The sequence below is a fragment of the Psammomys obesus genome, unplaced genomic scaffold (genome assembly GCF_907164565.1).
Source record: "Psammomys obesus unplaced genomic scaffold, mPsaObe1.curated_primary_1811, whole genome shotgun sequence".
NCBI lineage: Eukaryota > Metazoa > Chordata > Mammalia > Rodentia > Muridae > Psammomys > Psammomys obesus.
In genome coordinates, this window is record NW_026594083.1 from 2659457 (window position 1) to 2683431 (window position 23975).

The 23975-nt window shown below is 35.0% G+C and overlaps 1 protein-coding gene across 9 annotated transcripts in view; it reads right to left on the bottom strand.

Moving 5' to 3' along the window:
* Window positions 1-23975, bottom strand: part of Robo2 (roundabout guidance receptor 2) — a 526320-nt gene that overhangs the window by 110734 nt on the left and 391611 nt on the right. For all 9 annotated transcript variants that reach the window (XM_055617835.1, XM_055617833.1, XM_055617832.1 and 6 more), the window contains exons 6-7: window positions 17058-17185; window positions 9490-9501 (exon numbers count right to left, since the gene is read on the bottom strand). In XM_055617835.1, coding sequence (XP_055473810.1) covers window positions 9490-9501; window positions 17058-17185 — 140 coding nt within the window. The remainder of the gene's footprint in view (window positions 1-9489; window positions 9502-17057; window positions 17186-23975) is intronic.

Below are 23975 nucleotides of genomic sequence, written 5' to 3' on the forward strand. Positions count from 1 at the left end.
ATTTAAAATCTGATGGCCAGAACAGGCAATGAAGTTGGCCAGTGATTTATTATCTAATATGACCATGAAATTAAAAAGGTAATTTTTTAAACTGCTACAGGAAAAAGAGTAAATACAATTCTAAGGAGAGTAATGGAAGGAGAGGTTTAACCTGGAAAAAAAAAAAAAGGAGGGAGAGAGTATTCCTCACACAGGAAAAAACACCCCCTCTTTGTATACTTCATCCATTGTCACACCTGCTTTCTTTGTTGTCAACAGCAGTCTATGACAAATTCTTTTTCTGGTTTTTATGAACTGAAGGATTATGTGAGTGGAGTCATGCAATTTTCAAAGTAAATGGTCTTCACTCCATTTAGAAAAACTCCATTAATTTTTAATGTTATTAAATATTTCTACATTATAATGACTATCAGAATTAACTCAAAACTAAGACAGACATGTTTATGGAGAACTTTAAACTTTATTAGATTTCAGATTACTAAAGCAGATTTACTCTCAATTATAGGTAAACAGAGGAAGTCTTGTAAGCCAAGGAAATTATTCTGTATTTTATTTGGAAAGTGTTACGGAACTTCTCATTATACAGAAGACACACATTGAAAACTCATAAAAATATGTCAATATTTTTAATAGATTACCATTTTAAATCTCAATTTCCATGCTGTTTTGTCATTTACAAATAAGTTTCTTAATTTTTCAAAATATTATTTTATTCATTTGCTTTAAAATATTCCATGTAATATTATTTTATTATATAATCTTCTCTCTATTTGATTTCTTTATTAAGATCTTAGTAATAAAATTGTAAATTTTTCTTTTAAAGAAAGTGTTAATTTGCAAGGGAAATGGTTCAATATTAATAAACTAATTATTTAAGGAGAGTATATCTGCATTAACTGTAAAGACAAAATTTAATTTTTTAAACCACCACCACCAACAACAACAAAACCAATAAAGTGTGCTGGAAAGTAAACTCTAATTTGCCCTAACTCTTAAATTAGAAAGCATGCAATCCCATACACGGAGAGGAATACACTGGAATACTGGGAATGAGGAGGGAAAACCAATGCTTACAGGTAAGTCTTCAAAGAAATGGTGAGACAAGACATCCATTTTTACTCACTTAACCTGTCAACTTGCCAGAACTGTCTCATTAGCAGTCTAGTTACAGTAGGAAGGCTGCTCACATCCCATTATCTCATTTTTTTAGAGAAAGACTGCACAAGATGCCAATCAGCAAAAGAAAAAGAAAAAGAAAAAAATGCAACCAAGGAACAAATGTAATGATACTGAAGGGTTGCTTAGTTAACAGAATTTTAATATGCAATTGCAATGTTTCTTAATAACATTAATTACACGCTTAGTAAGGCACCATCCTAACTCATTAATTCTTTCTTTTTGTTGCATTTTTATCTCTTACCAGCAGAATGGAAGATATGAGACTGGCCTGTTACTGTTAATATTGCTTGATCTTTTTATGGCACTATTTAAAGCTGCTTGCATAAATATTTTCTCGACAAGTATTACTTATGTATGTATACATATGTGTATATCAAGTAAGTGTGCCAACATTTGGTATGTGCCTAGAACATGCTAAGACTTATACTATATCTCAATACAGAAGAAAGATGATCGCAGTACTTACTAGTGAAGCACTGAGGTTTTTGTATAGCAGACGATAAAATATCAACAATAAATTTCAGAAATAATAATGGCCAAAAGACTTTAATATATATTTAGAAATATTTGGCTCAAATTTTAATTGATTTTTCTAGTATAAGTAACAAATATAATTATGTACCAATCATCTGTGTAACATATTTAAATAAGTTACATAGTAATTCAAGTGCTACATATAAGATTTACATGTAATGTCATGTTAGAATTTTTTTTTTTTGAAACAAAGTTTTTCTGTGTAGCTTTGGCTGTTCTGGACTCACTTTGTAGACCAGGCTGGCCTTGAACTCACAGAGATCCATCTACCTCTCCCTCCAAGAGTGCTGGGATTACAGGCATAGGCCACCATACCCGGCTGCCATGTTAGAATTGTTAAAGTCAATATCTCCTTACACAATCTATATTTACATAATTTCTAAAAATAAAACTTTGATTTTATTATAAGGTATGTCTCAGAGGGTAATATTATTTATTCAATGTATAATAGTTAAGAGATGAGCATTTATATCTTGAAGAGATATGATATACTTCTTTAAGTACAAAACCAAAACATTTTTATTTTTTGTTATTATTGTTTTTTATTTATTTTGTTTAATTTGTTTAAAATACACATTTGAGTATTTAAACTTTTTATATTTAATGTTTAATAATATTCTATAGTGTTCTTTAAAGGCTTAGTCTCCTACTCCCTGATATTGCACTGAAGAAAATAAATTAACAATAAGAGAATTCTACCATAATCCCAAACCAAAAATTTTAAAATATTCTGTTTGCCAGCCAAGTGTAGAAGAGAATGAGAATCCATGTTGGATGCCTTTTTGTTTTTTTTTTTTTTTGTTTTGTTTTTTGTTTTTTTTTTTTTTAAATCTCACCTCTGTCCTCTTTCAAGTCTGGCTTTACAGACATAACGTTCAATATTGCAAAAGGCTTTTCTTTGATTCTTTGAATGTGACCTGGACTCAAGTGTGAGACCTAGCAAATATGTGATGACTGTACAGGACAAAAGATTCAGAAGCCAGAGAACGAAACTATTGAAAGAGCAAAGCCTATGATAATTGCCTGTATTTTAAATGGTCCCCATCCCCTTCACTTCCTGGTGTTGTTTCTACATATCTGAACACAATGGGTATCTGAGTATCTCACTGCAGCTACTTTTTAGTTGACTTTGAGACTGTTACACTAATTAGGGGAACCTAAATGATCATGTAAGATTTTGAAGGAAGGGCACTGTTTCTACGCCAGTAGCTGTTCTTAGTAGATGGAGTCAGAAAAATAAGACATAAAAATGCATGTGGTGATTTGAATAAGAATGGCCCCATAAGATTTCACGTAGGAATTCTTGGTTCCCTGTTGGTGGAATTTTCGGGAAGGATTAGGAGGTGTATCTCTGTTGGAGGTATACACTTGCCCTGTGCTTTGAAGTTTCAAAAGCCCACATGATTGTCCAAAAGTGCTCTCTACGTTGTGGTTGTGGGTCAGGATTTAAGCTTCTACATACTTCTCCAGAACCATGCTATTGTGAAGGTCTCTACCATAATGTCAGGTCACATGCTGTAACCCTCAGAAAGCGTGAGGCCTCAAATTAATTGCTTTCTTTTATAAGTCATGTTGGCCACAGTTGCCTATCACAGCAAAAACAAGGTCACTGATTCAACACAGAAAAGATTTGAGGTCTGGCCACTACCGTGTAGTTGGGAGCCTCTAAACTCTGTGATACTGGCCCAGCATCTAAGCCCACAAAGATTTCATGGATGTACCTTTCCTAATTCTGAGGATATAACCCAAGTAACAGTGGAAGTGGGGTATCCCCACTTCAGCGTGTGCCTTTGGCAATTGTATCCACAAAACTTCCTCATAAGAGATGAATGCCATTCTAAATCACTAAATTTGTGGCAACTGTCTGCAGCAACAGAAAGCTCCCACCTAAAGAACATCTTGTTTATGAAGCAGAGAATAGGAATGAAAATAAATAGGGGTCTCATATGGAAAGAGCAAAGCCTATAATGATTGCCTGTATTTTATATTGCACACATCTCAGTAGTTCTGCTGTACGCTAACAGGTATGCACGTAATAAGGCAAAATTGTGTTTTTTTGGTACAATGTTAAGAAAAATTTTCAAATAGGGATACTGAATGACCCTGAAACAACTTAAAAATTTCAGAACTAGTAAGTCTTATTCTTCTGGATTTAGCTAAATAATTAAACAATGAGAGATCAAAAACAGGATTTAAGTTAATTAGATCAGTATATCATCTAATTATCCATTTAATTAATGACAAAAGGAAGATAGTAATAAATGTGAAATAATGAACCCATATCCTCTAAAACTTACCCAAAGAAACAAAAAAAAACAACTCCATACTTTAGAAAGCTTTCAATTATCTAAATGAGACTGTATACAGAAAAATTCTCCGTAAAAAATGTGCCCATCAAAATTATAAGAAATAAGTAAATGGGCCAATTGACACAAAGAAATACATGACTGAAAAGTGAAGTTTAACAAGGAAATAAGAAAAACAGAAAAAATAAAGAAGTAAGGCATATTTAAATAACAAGAAATACTTTGTAATTTTAATTGAAAAAGTGAGCTTTTCAGTTGGCATTAAAATACATATCAAAATGTGTTATAAAATTGATGCCTTTCATAATATAACAGAGAAGTTGATAAACACAAGATATAGACAGAGATATAATTGTCTATCTGATACATTTGAGGAAATAAAAATATTACAGAAGAAAACATTCCTAACAGAAAGTTAATAAACCATAGCATTTAGGTTAGGGGGTTTTATTGAAACGTTAAGCTCCAGATGAGTTAGTCTGAAGGCTAACAGAGGAAAGCTGTAGGAAGAAAGAACATGAACAATCTTATAGTAAAGAGTCAAAACACAAACCTCCCTGCAAGCACACTCATCTTTAGAAAATATTTGAAGATGAAGTATAAGAATTATGACCTTTCTAACTTTAAAAGTAACTAAAATAGTTAAAATATTCAGTTATATACAAACACTAAAATTTCAAGCATGATTGGAATGTGAAGGGATTGGAAATATTTAACATTTTCTTCTCTAAGTAATGTATGAGTTATAATTCTCTCTAAACAAAAATTTTCTGGCATTGTATCTTTTTTTTTCACAATTTCTTTATTATATATCCCAATTGAAGCCCCATCCCTCAACTTCCCAGTCCCATCCTCCCTCATTTTTCCTCCCTATTTCTTCTTGTAGTCTACTGAAAGGAGAGTTCTCCTCCTCGGCCTTCTGCCCATAGCTTATCAAGTGTCATCAGGACTGTGTGGATCCTCTTCCTCTGCAGCCTGGGGCAAGTGATCAAAGAGCAGGCAATTGAGTTCATGACAGAGGCAGCCCCTGCCCCCCTTACTCAGAAACCCACATGGAGACTGAGCTGCCTATTGGCTACATCTGAGCACCAGGTCTAAGTCCTCTCCATGCATGGTCCTTGGTTGGTGCATCATTGTATCTTTTATTGAGCTGTTTGCTGAATAACACTATTTAGAGCATACAATAACTGAATTGTGCTCCAGTGAATAAAGAGAACTGGCTAATTAGTGGATAAAAATATGTCCATAAAGATTTGTTTAAAATCGTGCCCTTTTCTTTCTTTCTCCTTTAGAAAATGGTAAGTTCCATACCATTGTGTGTTTTGTCCGCATGTGTGGTAGTTCTTCAGGTGTGTCCAATGGCCCTGATGCCAGAAAAGCATGTGGAGTGACCATGAGTTGGAGTTTCAGATAGGCGTGAGCTGCAGTGTGGTGGCTCAGAGCATCACGTGCTCCTTAGCCTCTAAGATATTTATCTAGCAAGGATTTCCTTAAAAATAAACCATTCACTTAGAGATTTCTATAAAGTTACATATGTGGTTGCTATTCGTGATTTCCAGAAGTTTCACCTGGTCCTCTCTGCTTTTCCTCTCTATAGCTGTGGCAATCAGCAGCCAGCATATGGTACATAACACACAAAACGGAAGAGAGCTCAACTTCCCAGGCAAGGCAGCTGGTGGATTTGACAGTTCTTTTCCAAATTGCTCATCATGTTTTGAATTACTGCTAGGGAAAAAAGAATGTGTTGCCCATCTCCAAAATAGATGTTCATTTTTATTTTTATGCTGAAGAAAGACTTCCAATAGAAAAATAAAGCAGATGGTTATAGGAAGGGAGGTAGATTCCCTACTGAGACCATTTTTGTATTGTCAGGTCTCTTGTCAGAAGGCGTTTCCAAATAAACAAACAACCGTTTCATTATTCATAGCTAGCTTTGCCCTGAGATTTTTCTTTTCTTTTCTTTTCTTATGAATCTTGCCTTTGGAACCACGTCAAAAGTAAAACAGGAAGGCTTGGGGAATCTCATTATCAAAGGGGCATTGATCTATATTTTGTGCTAACCCAGAATTTAACGGACTGATAAAAGGAATCCTTCTGAAACACTAGTGACATTACAGTGAGTAAGCATAGTATGGACAACAATATCTTCAAATGAGAAGTATGCAATTGGTGGCTTTCAAAAATAATTTCTACCTTAGAAAGCTCATCAAATTCATATAGAATCTTAAAGTACAGTCATGCACGTGTGTAAATTCAACTGAGATAGGCATAGCATGGTAAACTTGTCTCTTTTAAACAAAGTCATCTTTGAACAAATTCTCATGTTAAAGTTTCCAATAGCTCCAAATTTGGCTTCTATACAGAAGACAAAGAAGCTTCATGATGAATAACACAGTGATTGTTTTCTGAGGCCTTAAGTGCTTCAGACTCCGAATTTGTTTCATACTTTTTATTTTAAAATCCTTTTACTGAAATATCCAGGAACTTTTCTCTAGACTATGTATTTGTTTGAAAATACTTGCATTGGAATTAGGAAGTAATTTTCTGTATGATATATGTATTAGAAAACTCTTAATGCTTTCTCTAAGACCTTCCAGGTATTGAAAAATACTTGTGTTTGACTCTACTAACACATTTGAATAGTAATGAGTTTTCAATGATGCACTTAAAACATTGTATCAATTGATGTGTACCTCTTAGCCTTATTATGAAACTTTCAATATCTATATTTAATGCATTGAAAGTCATTTTAAGAACTAGTGCAGGGCCATAGCAGTCTAATCTCTTCATTGTCAGCCTTTTCTTTACTAATCCAATGAAAATGTATCTAACTTTCAATTTCCCAAGTTCATAGCAGTTGTCACATTTGAAGTATAGCTCTTCATACTTCTGAGCGCTGTCATAAGTCATTCAAGACAGATTTACGAAATGACAGACTTTCTCAGACAAAGTGTAATGTGTCAAAAAGCTATTCTTTATTTCCAAATCCAATGGGAATTTAAGAAATTGTTTCAAAGAAGGATAAATGGGGAAATAACTTTTGAAACTCACTACAGGTGACAGCTGCATCTCAGAACATGGAACACACCATATTGTTTTAACCAATGCATTTTTCTTTGTTTAAGAGTTGTAAATGTATTAAAGGTTATTAACATTGTTGTCTAGTTTGAGAACTTGTTAAACAATGTAAGTTAAGAGGTCATAGTGTATGAGTATACTATTTCTAGCTACCAAAATCTGTAAGATGACTATATATATGTTCAGTTCACTTGAAAAGTGCTTGGTACAGTTACAATATCTGAAGGGATCCTTCTGTAATCTTTCTTCTTTCAGAAGGGTTCTCATATATTTTAACATTGACAATCAAAACCAAAGATTTACTCTCTTAAAATAAATTAAAATTTCAAAACTTGTAAAGTTGTTACTGCCTAGATTTTTAGACATTCCAAAATGTTAGAATTTTGTCTTTCCAATTACTAACCTTAGCCTTCATAATCTTTAGTGAATATGTAATTTATGCATATTTTAGATAATATATTTTATTATATGATGAATTTCAATAATTTAGTTTTTGATTCATAAATAGGTTAGTGTACCTAGTTCAGAGATGCTGAGAGAGGAAATCTTATGAAGTGGTCACCTACCAGAGCATTAGTTCAAGAATGGCCAAAAAAGACTGTCAAACTCTAAAGTGGTGCTAGAGCAGTGTTGGTTCTAGAATGATCAGATAACACACTATCAAGTATAGAATGGTGTTTGAGCACAGTATATTTCTAGAGTGGCCAGATAAGAGTCTATCAGCAACAGAATGGTGTTTGAGCAGAGCACCATTCTGAAATGGCCTGGTGATATAGGACGAGCTGTAGAGTCCCAGCTCTCTTTTCTTTTTCTCTGCTATATTATGCTTTGACGTCTGTTATTATTTTTAAATAGCCATCAATTATAATATAAATGAATTATTACAAATACAAGAAATGTGCATTAAAATTATAGTATCACTGTCCTCAATTTTCAAGAATCAATTTATGAAAGTATGATTATTATATCATAATATAATTATATAATGATAATATTCTTACATATTATGTATATTATACAATATATAATTATATAATAATATAAATTGCAATTTGCAGTTAAAGTCCTTTTAAACCTTAAGTATATTTCAAAATGTTACTGTGACAAACGATAAATGTATTAGAAACTAGGCCCCGAGGTTAGACACTAGAGCTTAGAAACATTGTATGCATGGCCCATGTTAAGCTTAGTTTATTCCTGCAGATAATGCAGGCTGATATCCTCCACTTACCAGACAACAAAAAATAAGAATATTAAGACACAAATAAAAAGGTGTGCTAGAAAAAAATGCATATTAGAAATAGAAGGGGTTTTTTTTTGTTTGTTTGTTTTTTTTTGTTTGTTTGGGTTTTTTTTGTTTGTTTGTTTGTTTTACTACATTTGCTGTTGCCATAAGAACAAACTACATGATACGAGTCTGTGAGTGTTTCACCCGAGGAGGGAAAAACATGAGTTTGCGTCAAATCCTATCAAATGTCAACCTGTCAAATGTCAGGTCAGATATTACAAAATCTTTTGAAGCTAGATAGACAATCTATTAAATCATGGAACCTTAATATGTTTTTAAAATACATTGGGGTACATATTTTTAAAGTGTTGAAACCATTCATTTATCCAGTCATTTGTACATCCATATATTCATCTCATAGAATTTCTTTATTTACACATATCCATAGGTAATTTATTATAAACTGTAAGGATATTAGCTCAGTGAATTTTAAATACTTCATCATTAAAACATTCACAAATATTTAGCACTTAAATTTCTGCAAGCGCATGCTATTCGGTTTTGCAAAGCAAAGCAATAATGAGATATTAAGCCACAAACACTAACTTTTCATGCCAAAGAACACAGATCTCCCCATCTTCCCAGCACTAATTTAAGAATCTATTTTACTATAACTTATAGTGAATTTCTACTAAATTTTGCCATGTAGAAATGCAGATGAGCAGGCATAGAGAGAAATACCCCTGAAAAATGAGAAGCCTGATTGGCTTGAAATGAAGCAAGTGAATATGAAATGCACATCTGAGCTTAATGCATAGACTTCTCTCTTCAGTAATGTCAAGCATAGCATATTATTTTGTACATACAATAAAAAGGTAATGTTATATCTTCTTCTTTAGTAAACGTTAGTTTTGAACATATTTCCATAAAATATGTTATCTTATCTGAACATTGACACCAACTCTGTCATGTGTTGAGGAAGTATGACAAAAATGGTTTACTAAAGCATTTGAAAAGCCAGGAGCAACTCTGAAGCAGACAGTCCCTCAAGAAGCATTTTAACATGGTCGAATAAATAAACTTAATTTTGTCAAATGCTACTATGAACATTTCATGAAGCACTGTGCAAAGCCATGCCAAATGGATAGAAGGATGACTACTTACCAACAGGGCGAACTGTAGACATTACAATGGTGTGGTGAGAACATAAAAAAGAAATTAAAAAAAAGAAAAGAAAATTATCAGAATGCATGATGTGTAATGTTACATTTAAGTATGGACAATAGAGTGACTTCTATTCTCATAATTCAATTATGATCGGGTGCATAAGTCGGATAAAACTGAAAGATATAAACATAATTCAAAGAAAGGTTATTTTTTAGCCTCAGGACTATGAGAACTTAAAGGATAGTTTCTGTTTGGTCTTTTTATCATCATTTACTTCAGTGGTAATTTTGAAGATTTCAAGTTAAGGAGCCAAATGTTACCCCAAAGTTAGGAACATACTGATAAAACTATTCAAGCTGATAGGTAGCAAACATTTCAGAAAAATAAGGTCTAACTGACTCAATTAAATAGGAATTGGCTTTTAAGCATGGCTTGTTGGAACATTTTCAAGACTATAGACAAGTTCTTGATACAACTTTTTTGTCAGCAATAATTTAAAAGCACTTTGTTTTCCATCTTGCAAATATCTATATTTCTAATATGGACATGCCTGTAGATCACAACTCTATAGCTCCCTAACTACTTCTGAATAAGTTCCTTCTCGGCATGCGTGATGAAGCAGTGGCCTGTTGATTCTTTCTCTCTCAGAATAGCTCTAAACTGATGTTTCAGCAAATATATCGTGCATGTGTGCGTGTGTGCGTGTGAATACCATATATTTCAATTACAAAAACCCCTTAGTTATAGATTGAAAATTTTAAAGACATACATAATATTTTCATTAAAAATAATTCAAATCACTACTGATTAACAACCATTTCATTTTAAAACAATAAGCATTAGCAAACACAAGGAGCCTACGTAAAAGAAAACTTATATTTAGAAGAGTTAACTATATAAAACTAACCAATTTAAATACAATTGTTTTTATCCAGTGGCTCTTTCAGCCACACCTCAGCATATGTAACCATAGTGAACAATAGTGCATTTCTAGAAAAAGATATGAACAGATCTCACTGGCGTTGATTTGGGTTCTTGAAAAGATAAATGCATTTGATATACACCTTATATTTGTCCATTTAAACAACATGTCTGTCATAATTCTGCATTTATGTAATGTCTAAAACTAATAGTATAGTTATATATGGCTGAGTGATAACTGTTTTTCATAAAGTAGTATTTATAATAAAACTATGATGAGTGTAGTAGCAGTAGAGAAATCCTGGCTCACTGCCATGTACATGTTATGGTATGTTTGTTGTAGAAAAGCATTGAGAAATCGCCGGATAATCCATTATTTTCTTTTTGTACAGGGATGGATAGAAAGGTCTATTATTAGTAACCAAGTAAAGACATGAGGTAAGCATCCTAAATTCTTCCTTTTTCTTTCACTAATAATTTCTCTTAGTTGTGTCAGTATCCACTAGGAAAAAAAAATTAATATTGAAATTTGTGCTAACTTAACTGCCACATAGGATTGGTTTTTAATACACTCTTCTAAGAAACATTGTCTTCTAAAGTTGTGATATTAAAAAAAAAGAAGAAACTATAGTAAGAAATCCTGTTAAAATAAATAACATGTTTTGCATTCACTTTAGACTAGTTTCCAAAAATTTTACTTTACTTCCTTGGGAAACATTTCTTCGAATGAGATACTTTTCCTAGCAAGCCAATGAAGAAACTTAGAAATGAGGAGGGAAAAAAAAAAAAAAAAAGCTTTTTGGTTCTGTTGTTCTCCTTGTGGAGCTCCTGTCCTCTCCAGATCTCACTATTTCCCACTTCTTTCATAAGATTCCCTGCATTCTGCTCAAAGTTTGGCTATACATCTCAACATCTGCTTTGATAGTCTGCAGGGCAGAGCCTTTCAGAGGCCCTCTCTGGGAGGCTCCTAACTTGTTTCCTGTTTTCTTCTTCTTCTGATGTCCATCCTCTTTGTCTTTCGGAATGGGGATTGAGCATTTTAGCCAGAGACCTCCTAAAAAAATTGAACACAGTGGTCTTTCCTGAGACTCATACTCCAACCAAGTGCCGTGCATGGAGATAAACTAGAACCTCTGCACAGATGTAGTCCATGGCAGTTCAGCGTCCAAGTGGATTCCATAGTAATGGGAACAGGGACTGCTTCTGACATGAACTGATTGGCCTGCTCTTTGATCATCTCCCCTTGAGGGGAGAGCAGCCTTACCAGGCCACAGAGGAAGACAATGCAGCCACTCCTGATGAGACCTAACAGACTAAGATCAGAAGGAAGAAAAAGAAACCCTCCCCTACCAGTGGACTTGGGGAAGGGCATGTGTTGAGAAGGGGGAGGAGGAAGAGATTGGGAGGGGAGGAGAGAAGAAACTAGAGGGGGGATACAAAGTAAATAAAGTGTAATTAAAAATAAACTTAAAAAAATAAAAAAGCTTGCATAAATGAAGCTGCTGTTTTAACATTACATTCAAGAACTATTTAGAAATTACAGAGTAAGTCCTTTGATTTGATTATTATGAATGCAAGTTTGTTTCCGGACTTTTTTTTTTTTAAATTTTACTTGCCAAGGCAGCTAATGGGTCAACTCAATGGTAAGGGTCATTTGATAACCTTTTCTATTACCATGTTTTGAAATTAAATACAAACAGTCAAACAAAAAACCTGAAGAGGCTTTGTTTTCAAGTGTTGATTTTAAAATTTCCTAAAGTATCCCAAATGAGTTTGGCTGTCAACATTTGTATACTGAAACAATTTCCATATAAACATCACAATAAAATTGAATGTCCTTGTTCCACTGCAGGTGAATGTCTTTAAAATCAGCAAATTAAAGCCAACTATGCCCCTGAATTTACAGGATTAAAATAGGCATGGCCTCTTGGGTCAGTTGACCTTGTTCTAATAAAACAACCCAGAGAAAAGCTCACCATTTTATTTATGTTCATGAAGAAAAAGACACAGAAAATAAAAGTCATAATTTTGTCCCCATTAACCTTGTAGTGTGAGACATCCCAAGTGCTTGTCTTAATGGTAAAATGTTTTAAATAATAATTTACTGAACATCGCATAGTTCTATGGAGATTTATTATTATTTAGCCCTGATTTTTGAAGTAGCAGATGTCGATGAATGAAAAATTCATATCACTGAGAACAAACATTCTTACTAATTTCCATGCTATAAATCAGAGAAGAAACCAATTGAGTCTTGGTAATCTTTTAAAAATAAATGTATTATGTTAAGAAAAACAATGCTCTGTACGAGTTTTGTAGGCTTGCTTCCACATACAAATAGCATAAAATAATAAATAAATTGATAAACCTGAAACTTCCAACATATGAAAACAATTAGCTAGGTAAATTCTCAAAGCAAACAGACTACAGCAAGTCTCCTCGGCCCAAGAGCGCAAGTGCAAAAAGAAAATCTGCCTCTTCTACAAATAGCTCCTCATATGCTCTTAACATTTGTTTTGTCAGCAAGTAGCTACCATGTGCTACATTTGTGCAGGGGTTCTAGGTTATCTTCATCAATGGTCCTTGATTTAAAGTATCAGTCTCAGAAAAGAACCCTGTGCCCAGATTTTTTGGTAATGTTGCTCTCCTTGTGGGGCTCCTGTCTTGAATTATTTTTAACATTAGCCTAGCTGTTTAAAAATAAGTCTGCACATAGTCTATGTTTTTTGCTTTGGCATTTTGGGGGTGGTTACTGATAGTGGGAGTGGGGATGTCTCTGACTTTTCCCTTTTCTTGGGACCCCTTTTTTCCTACTGGGTTGCCTTGTCCAGCTTGATGTGGGGGGTTGTGCCTGATCTTACTGTAATTTGCTGTTATTTGTTCAGCTGATGTCCCTAGGCAGGGAATGAGGATGGAGTTGAGGAGAGAAAAAGTGCGGGTAGAGTAAGAACTGGGAAGGAAAAAAAAAAAATGTCCCTAAAATCATCCATAGTATGCACAGTTTTCCTTTGTTTGCACAAGTTACTATATTTTTATTTTATACAATCAATAAATAAAGTTTGTTAATAAATAACCAAAGCCCTTAATGACTTAACTAACAAGGGGTAACAATGCTGATAAACAAGTACGTCCAAATTGTGATCTATGTTAACACTAAAATGAATGTAAGCGAAAGCAAATTTGTTGTCTGCAGTAGGAACAGGGTCATTAAAAGAAGAGAGGGCATCCTATTCTCACGATAGAAGATAGAAGATACATGCTTCCTGCTTGTTACCTGGAGACAAGTGAGTGTTGTGCAATAATTTCTTTTTTTTTTTTTTTTTTTTTTTTTTTTTACCAGATAAACGATCCAAGTAAGGATCTCTAACTTATTTCATTCTACTTCAAACTCCTCCTACCCCTCTTCCTAATTTATAAAAACTGATGGGAGCAAAGCTGTGCAAGGGTAAAGGGTGAGGTGTGACTGAATTGCTGCCAACCTCCTTCTACAGAGAGATGAGAGGAAGTGTAGTCAGCAGCAGCAGGCAGGTTGTTAAGGACTGCACAGAAGATGTGCTGCTATATGTGTGCTTAAAGTCTGGCAAGTTTCAACAGTGCCATGGAAATGTCTACTCAAGAAGCTTAAGGGTCCCTCTCTTTGTGACAGTATTCTGTACCTTGGAATACATAAGTTCTCACGATAGCCATGTTCCATCAGAATCATTGATAATTCAAGCTAGAGAACTTTAGTGTTTAGTAGTGCTTTCTGTTACTATAAACAATTCCACTGAGTCTAGAAATGAAATGAACATGATTCCAAAACCGGCAGAGTAGTTCTCATAGAACACACAGAAAGTTCTCATTCTTAAAGAGCGTCCCTAGCTACTTCCATTATTTAAGGCCAGTGAAGTTTATACGTTGATCTCTAAATCAGATTATCAGGAGGCTGGAATTTTGTTACCACCTTTAAAATATGTCTAGTTATTGCATTTTCTTAAACTGGTGTGTTGAATGGTGAAGCAAACAAACAAAACTCCTCAAGTTTAGATCGACTTCTCCCAGTATAAAGGGATAAGCTAGTAGAAAGCAAGCATTATCAAAACTGACAGCATCCAAAAGCAGTGAGTCATCGAAAGTACCAGGAAAGAAAAAATTATTATAATAACAATAAATTTTCCCAATTTTTTGAATGAACTTTCAGCCATATAAACTATTTAGTTGACATGTTGCTGCTAAATATATATGTAAATCAGGTTGAAGAGATGGCTCTGTGGTTAATAGCACTGGCTGTACTTCAAGGGGCCCAAGAGTTCAATTTCCAGCACCCACGTGGTGACTCACATAATCTCTAATGAGATCTCATGCATTCTTGTGTGAGGACAAGCAGGCAGAGAGAAACACTCAGATTCAATAAGTAAATAATAAATAAATAAATAAATAAATAAATAAATAAATAAATAAATAAATAATGCCCTATTTTGTAGCCATCTTTCTTTATCATTTGTAACTACTATATATTAGAATCATTTGGACTATCTAAAAAAGCAATGTTTGTTTGATTCTTTCTTTGGGTTTCGGTTATTTTAAATCAAGTTCTGACTGGGTAGCCTAAAATTCACTGTGCATTTCAGGCTGGCCTCCAATTCATTACAGTTCTCCTGCCTCAGATCCCATGTGCTAGAATTATAGGCAAGGATCTCTATGTCACTTTTGGTATGTCAAAATTAATATCATTGGAATGATACAAAATTAATATTTTAAGCTGTTACTTTATGCCATTGAACTTTCCATTGTTTCGTGATTGCTCTCAACGGTTTAATTATTAAACCCGTATGTTTAACATGTACCTGTGAAAGGACAACATTGAACTTTAAAACTTTCATAAATTTTCAAAGACCATTTACACACCAGTTAGTATAATGCTCAAGTTATTTGAAAAATATGTTTTGATTATATTATCAGTTGAAGTCATATTTTAGGATGTTTGGGTGAAGGTATGACAAAAATTTCTGGATTTGCTAGATATCAAAGGCTCTCAGAAAAGATCTTGACTTACTCTGGCTTTGTCAGTGTATGTACTCATTAGAAATTTGAAAAGCATTGTACTAGCAGGAGATTCAGAGTAAGAAATCCATAAATGGTTAAACCACCCCTAGTGCTTCATCATAGCCCACCCTAACCATTATTTCTACAGGGATCTCCTTGCTATAAAGAAGGGCAAATACAGGGTACACTCAGTGTACTAAAAGAAAAGAGTCAAAACTTGGGAAGAATCCTGGAGACTGGATTATAGCCGCTGAGGCCTCCTCAATCTGCATTCATAACACATATAACATTACACAATAGTTTTACCTACATGATAAGGGCAGAACATTGTCCCATGTTGGGAGAAAGTGAGTATTTGCTCTAACTTTCCACAGATCAATAGTATGACCCAAGACTGGTGTTTCTCAGCCTGCGAGTTGTGACCCTTATCTCTAAAAATACTTACAATTCATAACAATAGCAAAATTACAGTTATGGAATCTCAAAAAATAATTTTATAGTTGGAGGTCACCAACATGAGGAACTCCATGAAAGGGTCATAGCATTAGGAATGTTGAGAGCCACTGCTCAAGACAGTCCCCCTCATCTTGCTACACTTGCTCTGTCTATTAAAGGGATAGCAGCACCAGGCAGATGCTGAGGTACTCTCTTTTATTGGATCCACACAACATTTAATATATTTGGTAGTCAAACATTCAGAGACAGAAGTCATAGGTAACGATTTCTGGAGATCAAGGAGATTGACTGGAGATCTCAAGGAGCTACTACCAAATGCTGATCTTGAAAAAATAAAGAAAGAAAAGAAAAACAGTAATTGTTGGTCTTAGCAAAATGAAAGTTACTCTATGGTAGAGTCAAACTGGAAAGTGATTGCTTAAAACCTCCCTATCAACCATAAAACAAGAGTGAAGGGAAGTTGAGAATATGTAGCTTGAACAAAGGCACATGCAAATGTTTGTGCTTACAGAGTGGATACTTTGTATTCCCAAATTCAATCTAGCATGCAAACAAATGTAAATCAGTCTTCAAACAGCAATTTTGCCCCAATTCTGAGGCAATCTTTGCTATTCCTATCTGGACATATATCTATCATCTTTGTGAGGAAGGTTGCATACAACTACTTTTTATAAGAACTGGTGGACTGTTTAGCAAACTGACCTGGGTACTGTTAGAATTGGTTTGTTATTGAACTGAGCTTTAACTGAACACTAGTTCAGAGCTGGTCAGTGCATTTGGAAATAAATTTTTAATGGATTCCATTTTTAAAAAAAAGGAAGGAAGGAAGAAAAGTACAAAAGAAAAGAACAAAATAAAAAAGACAGAAATATTCCATTTAAACAGTCATTTTATTTCAAGTAATGATTTGGAAAACAAAACACTGATTCTTTATTGTAACACTAAAAGAGTATAATGTATTCCTTCATGGTGAAACAGAAAATATACAGGCAAGGCTGGCTTCACATTTGTGACCCTTCTGTGACTGCTTCTCGGGTATTGGGAGAACAGGTGTATGCTCCCATTCCCAGCAGCTCCTACTATTTTGAGCAGGCATAAACTTACCAATTGAACAAGATATTAAGCTTCTGGTTCAATTTCCTTTGACACTTTAAGTCTCTTACCTCGGACAGTGAGAGTCGCAGAGGCTTCCACTTTTCCTACCCGATTCTCAGCAATACACATATAGGTACCTTCATCTGTACTCATGGCCTTTTTAATTCGCAGGGTATAGTCATCTTTGATGTCATACCTGTGTAGAATACGGAACAGTATTATTTACTACCACCAGTCATACAGAAAATGGCATATGGATAGTAATCTTCATTTATTTCTTTTATACTGCATTTTATAAACACATCTATCCACAAAATTACACTCATTTAGGCGAAAATCACTAATAATAAAATATTTTTTAACTGACCACTAGCTGCTTGTCAGGTACCCGTTCATTTTACATGTGTACACTTTGAAACCTATCAAAGGCAGACTTTCCAATTTGTCTTGTCTTTGGTGGCGCTCCACAAATAAAGAAAATATTATTTATCTATGCTTTGGGTCACTTGTGGTTCATTATTTTTTTAAGTTAATCATACTGTATTTACTATGATTTATTTTAGGCATTTGAATATTACAAACTTAAAATGTTTTCTAAAACAGGAAATATTTATTTTCTGTATTGAAAAGTTGACAAAATGAACATTGATTAAAATAATAAAGGCCACAAAAAAAAGACAATGAAGTAAGTCCTTATGAACCTGATAGGCTAGGGTCAGATAGAAAGGGAGGAGGACCTCCCCTATCAGTGGACTAGGGGAGGGACATAGGAGGAGAAGAGGGAGGGAAGGTGGGACTGGGAGAATATGAGGGAGGGGGCCACAGTTTTACAGAAGCTTTTCAGTTTCAGAAGGAGCCTTCCACAGAAGACCTCTGAAAGACTCTACCCACCAAGTTATCAAAGGAGATACTGAGACTCAGAGCCAAACTTTGGTCAGAGTTCAGGAATCCTTATGGAAGAAGAGGGAGATAGACAGACCTGGAGGGGACAGGAACTCCACAAGGAGACCAACAGAGCCAAAATACGTGGGCCCAGGGGGTCTTACAGAGATCAGTACTCTAACTAAGGACCATGCATGGACCTTAGACCTCCTATTAAAAGGAAGCCTTATTGACTGCTCAGTTTTTAAGTGGGTTCCCTAGTAGGGGGCACATGGGTTGTCTCTAATATGAACTCAGTGGCTGGCTCTATGATCACCTCTCTTTGAGGGGTGCAGCCTTGACAGGCCACAGAAGAATATCATGCACCCAGCCCTATTGAGACCTGAGGGGTAGGGTCAGACAGAATAGGAGGGCCTCTCCTATCAGCAACTAGGCAAAGGACATAGGGGGATAAGAGGGAGGGTGGCTGGGATTGAGATGAGATGAGGGAGGGGGCTACAATGAGTATACAAAGCGAATAAATTGTAATCAGTAAATATTTTGCAATAAAATATTTTGTGTCAGGGTTTTGGAATCTCTCAAAACTAATGGTATGAAAATGTCCTAAGCAATCATAACTATAGAAGCTTCATTATTATTTAGCAATGAATACATATTTTATTACATAAGAGATACTTAAATTTGTTTTTAACTGTCTTTAATTAATCTAGAATAATAAATGAGTTGAGCATGCTTTGATACAAAATGACTTATTGATAGGATAGTAAAATTTTATATGTGTGGCATATAGTGGTAATAGCTCTTTTAATTAAAAATAGAAAATGAAACTGATGAAGAATATTTCTGATGAGACAGTTACTCAAGTGAGATTTTCATTGTGAAATTCAACTGATAGACTTACATAAAGGCAGCCATTGTTGCCAGGTTTAATTAATGCCAGTTGTACTATCCTGGATTGTCAGTTGCTACCAAAGATGTACCTTATTTCTCTTGATATGGACCACTGCTGAAAAATACAACCCAATCAAATTTGGCCCCTGGACAACATGTGCTATCATCACTGTACCGTGAATTCAGATTGATTGCTGACTAGCCATGACAAACAGGCACTGAAGCTTGGTTTTACTGCATTATTTTCCCCCCCAATGGGGATGAGGTTTAAAAAAAAATTTAATTGTGTAAAAATAATTACCATCTGTGCAGCTAAAGAATAAACAAGATGAAGTGTAAATACTTTAATATTTAAAGCAACAGTTTGTATAGAAAGTACTGTTCATGTTTTGATGTTTTATGAATAATACTAAAACTGTCTCAAAAGAGAAATATTGCTATTGATTTTTTGAGGAAACAAAGTGCTACATTCTAAAAATCATTTTCCATTTTACACAAGGGGATTTACTATACTTCCTCCTCAAACACAAAACCTGTCATCATACATAGTAGGAAGAATTTCTATAAATCAAACTAAAATGAAAGTATGATATAACACTTGAATTTTTTGTAGCAAAACAAATTTTTCTCAATTCTCATTGTGCAATTTTCAAAGCATATTGTACCCTTATGATAGAGAGTTATCAGTCTTCCGACTTTTCTGTATGTATTAAAATAGGGGCTCCAAGAGAAGCATAGAATTAGAGAAGACACATAAAAGAAATATAAGCTAACTTTTCTGAATAACCTGAATTTTCCCATGCTGAAATCTTGTGTCTCTCTTCACCTTGCTTGGATTATATAAAGATTCGATATAAGTTCCTGAATGGTAATTCTCAACTCAAAAGAATCTGTTTTCCTGAAAGAAAACTTATTTCCTCAACTTGTACTTTCTGTTTTATTTTGAAATCTCCAGAACAGCTCACAAGCTCCATGTTGTTCAGAATAGTTACTGATGTGGTCCCACACAAACCTGAAAACTTAATTAAAGTATTATGAGATTTCTTAGTTCTTAAAATAGTTTGTGATTCATAAATATAAGCTTGGTAGAATACAGTGTTGTGTAGTCATATCCAAAGGTTGAATATATAACACAGAAAGACCTACGAAACAAAAAATTAAAATCTTACTCAATTATGTTTTACCTAATATTAAAAGCTAAGAAAATTTTACAAAAGCTACCCTTGTCACTTCCAACTTTTAGTTATGGGTGATTTTCTCCTATCAACATGGCCCATGGATTCCATGGGTCTTGAGAATCCCTATAAGCAGAGGTATGCTTATTCCTGGCTTCCCTTTTCATAGTTTCATTTATGGTCATCATTGGCTTGAAAAATATTATCTTTTATCAAAAGAGATAGAATCAAGGAGAGATGGCACCTTATTTCTCTTGTACCTTATTTCTCTTGATATGAATAGAGGAGATTGAATGAATAGAGGAGAAGAAAAAAGGAGAGAAGAAATAAAAGTCAAATTATTTTTTTACTGTGTGTTATGGTAGATGTTTTGTTATTAGTTATTGTTAATCTTTTACTGTTCCTGATTTATAAGTTTAACTTTACCGGGGCATATATGCATATGCAAACACAGTGCTTGAAGGATTGTTACCCATGTTTTCAGATACACAGATAAGGGAGGGTTCTAAAACTGTTTTTCCTTTAGCACAGCCAGGAGAAACAAGGCATTTTCAAACTAAAAAGCTGTGAGAAAATAAACAAGACACAGGTTTAAAACATCCATATTGAGAAACTGCAGTTGACTGCTGACAGAGTGCAGATTTTTGGCACACAGTATAACAAGGACAAGTAGAGCAGGCATTGCACAACTCTCAAGGATCCTGGGTTTTGACCACTTAAGAGATGTACTCTATCTGTCTCTCTCTCTGGAATTCAGCAATTAAACCATATCACAGCTGAGACTTTTCCAAAAGGCCAAATCACGAGGTCAACCTAAATGAGGACTCCCTCCCTAAACATTTGTTTTCTCTTCTGAAGGTTAAACTCAGAGCCTTAAGCATCTAGCGGAGTACAGACCACCGAACTAATCCCAGGTCCTTCTGCTGAGCCTCTTCATTGGTGTGGTTTACAAGCTTCTTCTAGGTTTTCTGAGCCAGTGGAAGACATTGAAGCCTCTTCAAGTCATCAGTTTTCAGTGTAAGTTTGTGGTCAACTACCAAGTTCAGAGTCTGCAGTCCTCAGCAATCAATCCTGTCCATCATCGCTGGTCACATTGTTCTCATTTTTCACCTTTTCTAAAAGATGTACCACTACTTCTATAAAAGCTGTCCCCTGGTTTCTAAATAACCTCCTTATTTATAAACCTCATTTTTCTCCCAATTACCCAGATATTTATTCCCACCACCTTAAAGATGGGCTCACTCTGTGGCCTAAGAGTGGACAAGAAAAGTAAAGTGTTCACCACTCCAGACATTCTGGGTAATCCCAGTGTCTGACACAAAGTACTAAACAAATATTTTTTAGTGAAATTCTGCCCTCTATTACAAATACAATAACAAAGTAGAAGAAAACATATTTGCTTTCACTGTAGCTTATGTTACCCAGTTTTTTAACTGACTGAAGATCTCCTCTTTTTTATGATAATTAATACAGTAATTAATAGTGCTTATTTCACAGTGCTATTTAAATTTTACAGTAAAAAAATGACAAATATTTCACAATTAGGGAAACATGTTGAAACAAAATTGTGGAATCAGGTTCAATTATACTTTCATTTAGAAATAATTATCCAATTGGCTTAAGTTCTCTCAAGATAATTTGATTTTGATAATTTGATTTTGGAGGTATCTAAAGTAAGATATTTGGCAAGAAATTAACCTCAACTCTAAAACCTTTTACAATAAGATCTTAGGTATTAATTTGACAAGAATTCATAGAGTTCACCAGTCTGTTTTGATATGCAGCTCCTATGTTTGCAGTCTCTGAGATGGGAGTGGTACAGAGGCATTTCCTTCATCAGCTTCATAACTGAGTACAGCTGAGCTACAGGAGAGTGTGGCATTGTTACATGGGGATGTTTAGCCTGAGCCAAGCTCTGGAAAATCAAAAAGGCTCTCTTAGCTTGTTCTTTTGTACCACAAATGCATTCATAAAATGCAATTGTGGAATAATTTTGGAATTGAAGACATCCTAAGTGATAACTAGTTGCATAAAGTAATTTGTTGCTTGGCAGACAGATCTGATTGAAAATGAAAGTTTCCAAAGAGCATGCATGGACTAATCCTAGGTCCCTTGCACATATGTAGAAGATGAACAGCTTAGTCTTCATGTGGATCTCCCAACAACTGGAGTGAGGACCCTTTCTGACCCTGACACTTCCCTTTGGATCCTGTTCCCTTAACCTAGTCTGGCCTTAGTGGGAGAGCATGTGCCTAGTTCTGCTGGGATTTAATGTGCCAAGGCAGGTAGGTGCCCATGGGAGACCTCCCCCTTCTCAGAGGAAAAGGAGAACGGAGAATGGGGAGAGGATTTGATGTGGGGTAGAGGAGAAAATGGGAGGAGAGAAGGAGTCTGCAATCAGGATGTTGGGGTTCTCTTGGCTAGTTGTTTCATCTCAGAAATGATTTAGTGAGCAAAGAAAAGCTTTGTCTTATATAGTTTCCTAGAAAGTTTTCAAAATACATTTATCTCATAGTATTAGCAAAGCAAAGTACCTAGTATGAGACAGTGTTTTCTAGACATGAAAAGGAAGCTGCAACCATGAAATAACAAGATGGCTGCCTAAACAAGACCTGTACTAACAGCTTCTGCTGATGAGCCAACATGGATGTTGAAAACTTCACAAGAGTCCACCCCTACATGAAGAGCTTCATCAGTTAATTGCAGCCGAGAAAAAATAGTAATTTTTCTCTAGGGATAAGATCCCTAATAATTCAATTCTAAGTGGTAAGGCTTCAACATATGTACATATGAGTGATACTAAGTGAACTCAGCAAATCGTATGTATATGTTTGTGCATGTATATGTGTATATATGAACAATAATAAAGTCATGAATTTGAAAGGGTGATGGGAGGTATTCAGGAGGGGGTGGAGGGAGAGAAGAAGGAATCGTAATTGTGTAAATATAGTCATTATGCCTAATAATCCAAAACATTACAAGATTTCAATTAGGAAAAATGAAATATTCAAATATACATTCATTCCATAGCACTAGTTCACCAAAGTATCTTCTTGTGTTAAATAATATGTTTATGTTAAATCCCAGCATGATATTATTTGTCCATCTCAAGTAGTACAAGCTCCATATATATGTAAGGCAAAGGGAAAGGATTGTTATTTTTTTTAATATAATTACTTGAATTATAACCTATTATTTCTGCCCTTAATTTAAAATGACAGTCGAAATGAGCATGGACATCAGAAGAAGAAGAAAACAGGAAACAACCTAGGAACCTGCCACAGAGGGCCTCTGAAAGCCTCTGTCCTGCAGACTATCAAAGCAGATGCTGAGCCTGATGGCCAACTGTTGGGCAGAGTGAAAGGAATTTTATGTAAGAAGTGGGAAATAGCAAGAGCTGGAGAGGACAGGAACTCCACAAGGAGAGCAACAGAACAAGAAAATTTGAACACAGGGAACTTCCCAGAGACTCATACTCCAACCAAGTACTATTCATGGAGATAACCTAGATCCCCTGCACAGATGTAGCCCATGGCAGTTCAGTGTCCATGTGGGTTACACAGTAATGGGAAGAGGGACTGCCTCTGACATAATCTGATTGGCCTGCTCTTTGATCACCTCCCCCTGAGGGGGGAGCAGCCTTACCAGGCCACAAAAGATGACAATGCAGCCACTTCTGATGAGAACTGATAGTCTAAGATCAGAAAGAAGGAGAGGAGGACCTCCCCTATCAGTGGACTTGGGGAGGGGCATGCATGCACAAAGGGGAGGAAGGGTGGGATTGGGAGGGGAGGAGGGAGGGGCTTATGGGGGGATACAAAATGAATAAAGTGTAATTAATAATAAAAAAAAATTAAAAAAAAAGAAATGAGCATGGTGGCATGTGCTATGATCCCAGGATCCAGAAGGTGAAGACCATTGAATTAGCTATTAAAGGTTACTCTCAGCTTCATAATAAAATACAGGCCAACCTACTATTTGAGACTCTTCCTCAAACACAAAACAAAACAAAATTTTAAATGATACCATTTGATTAAT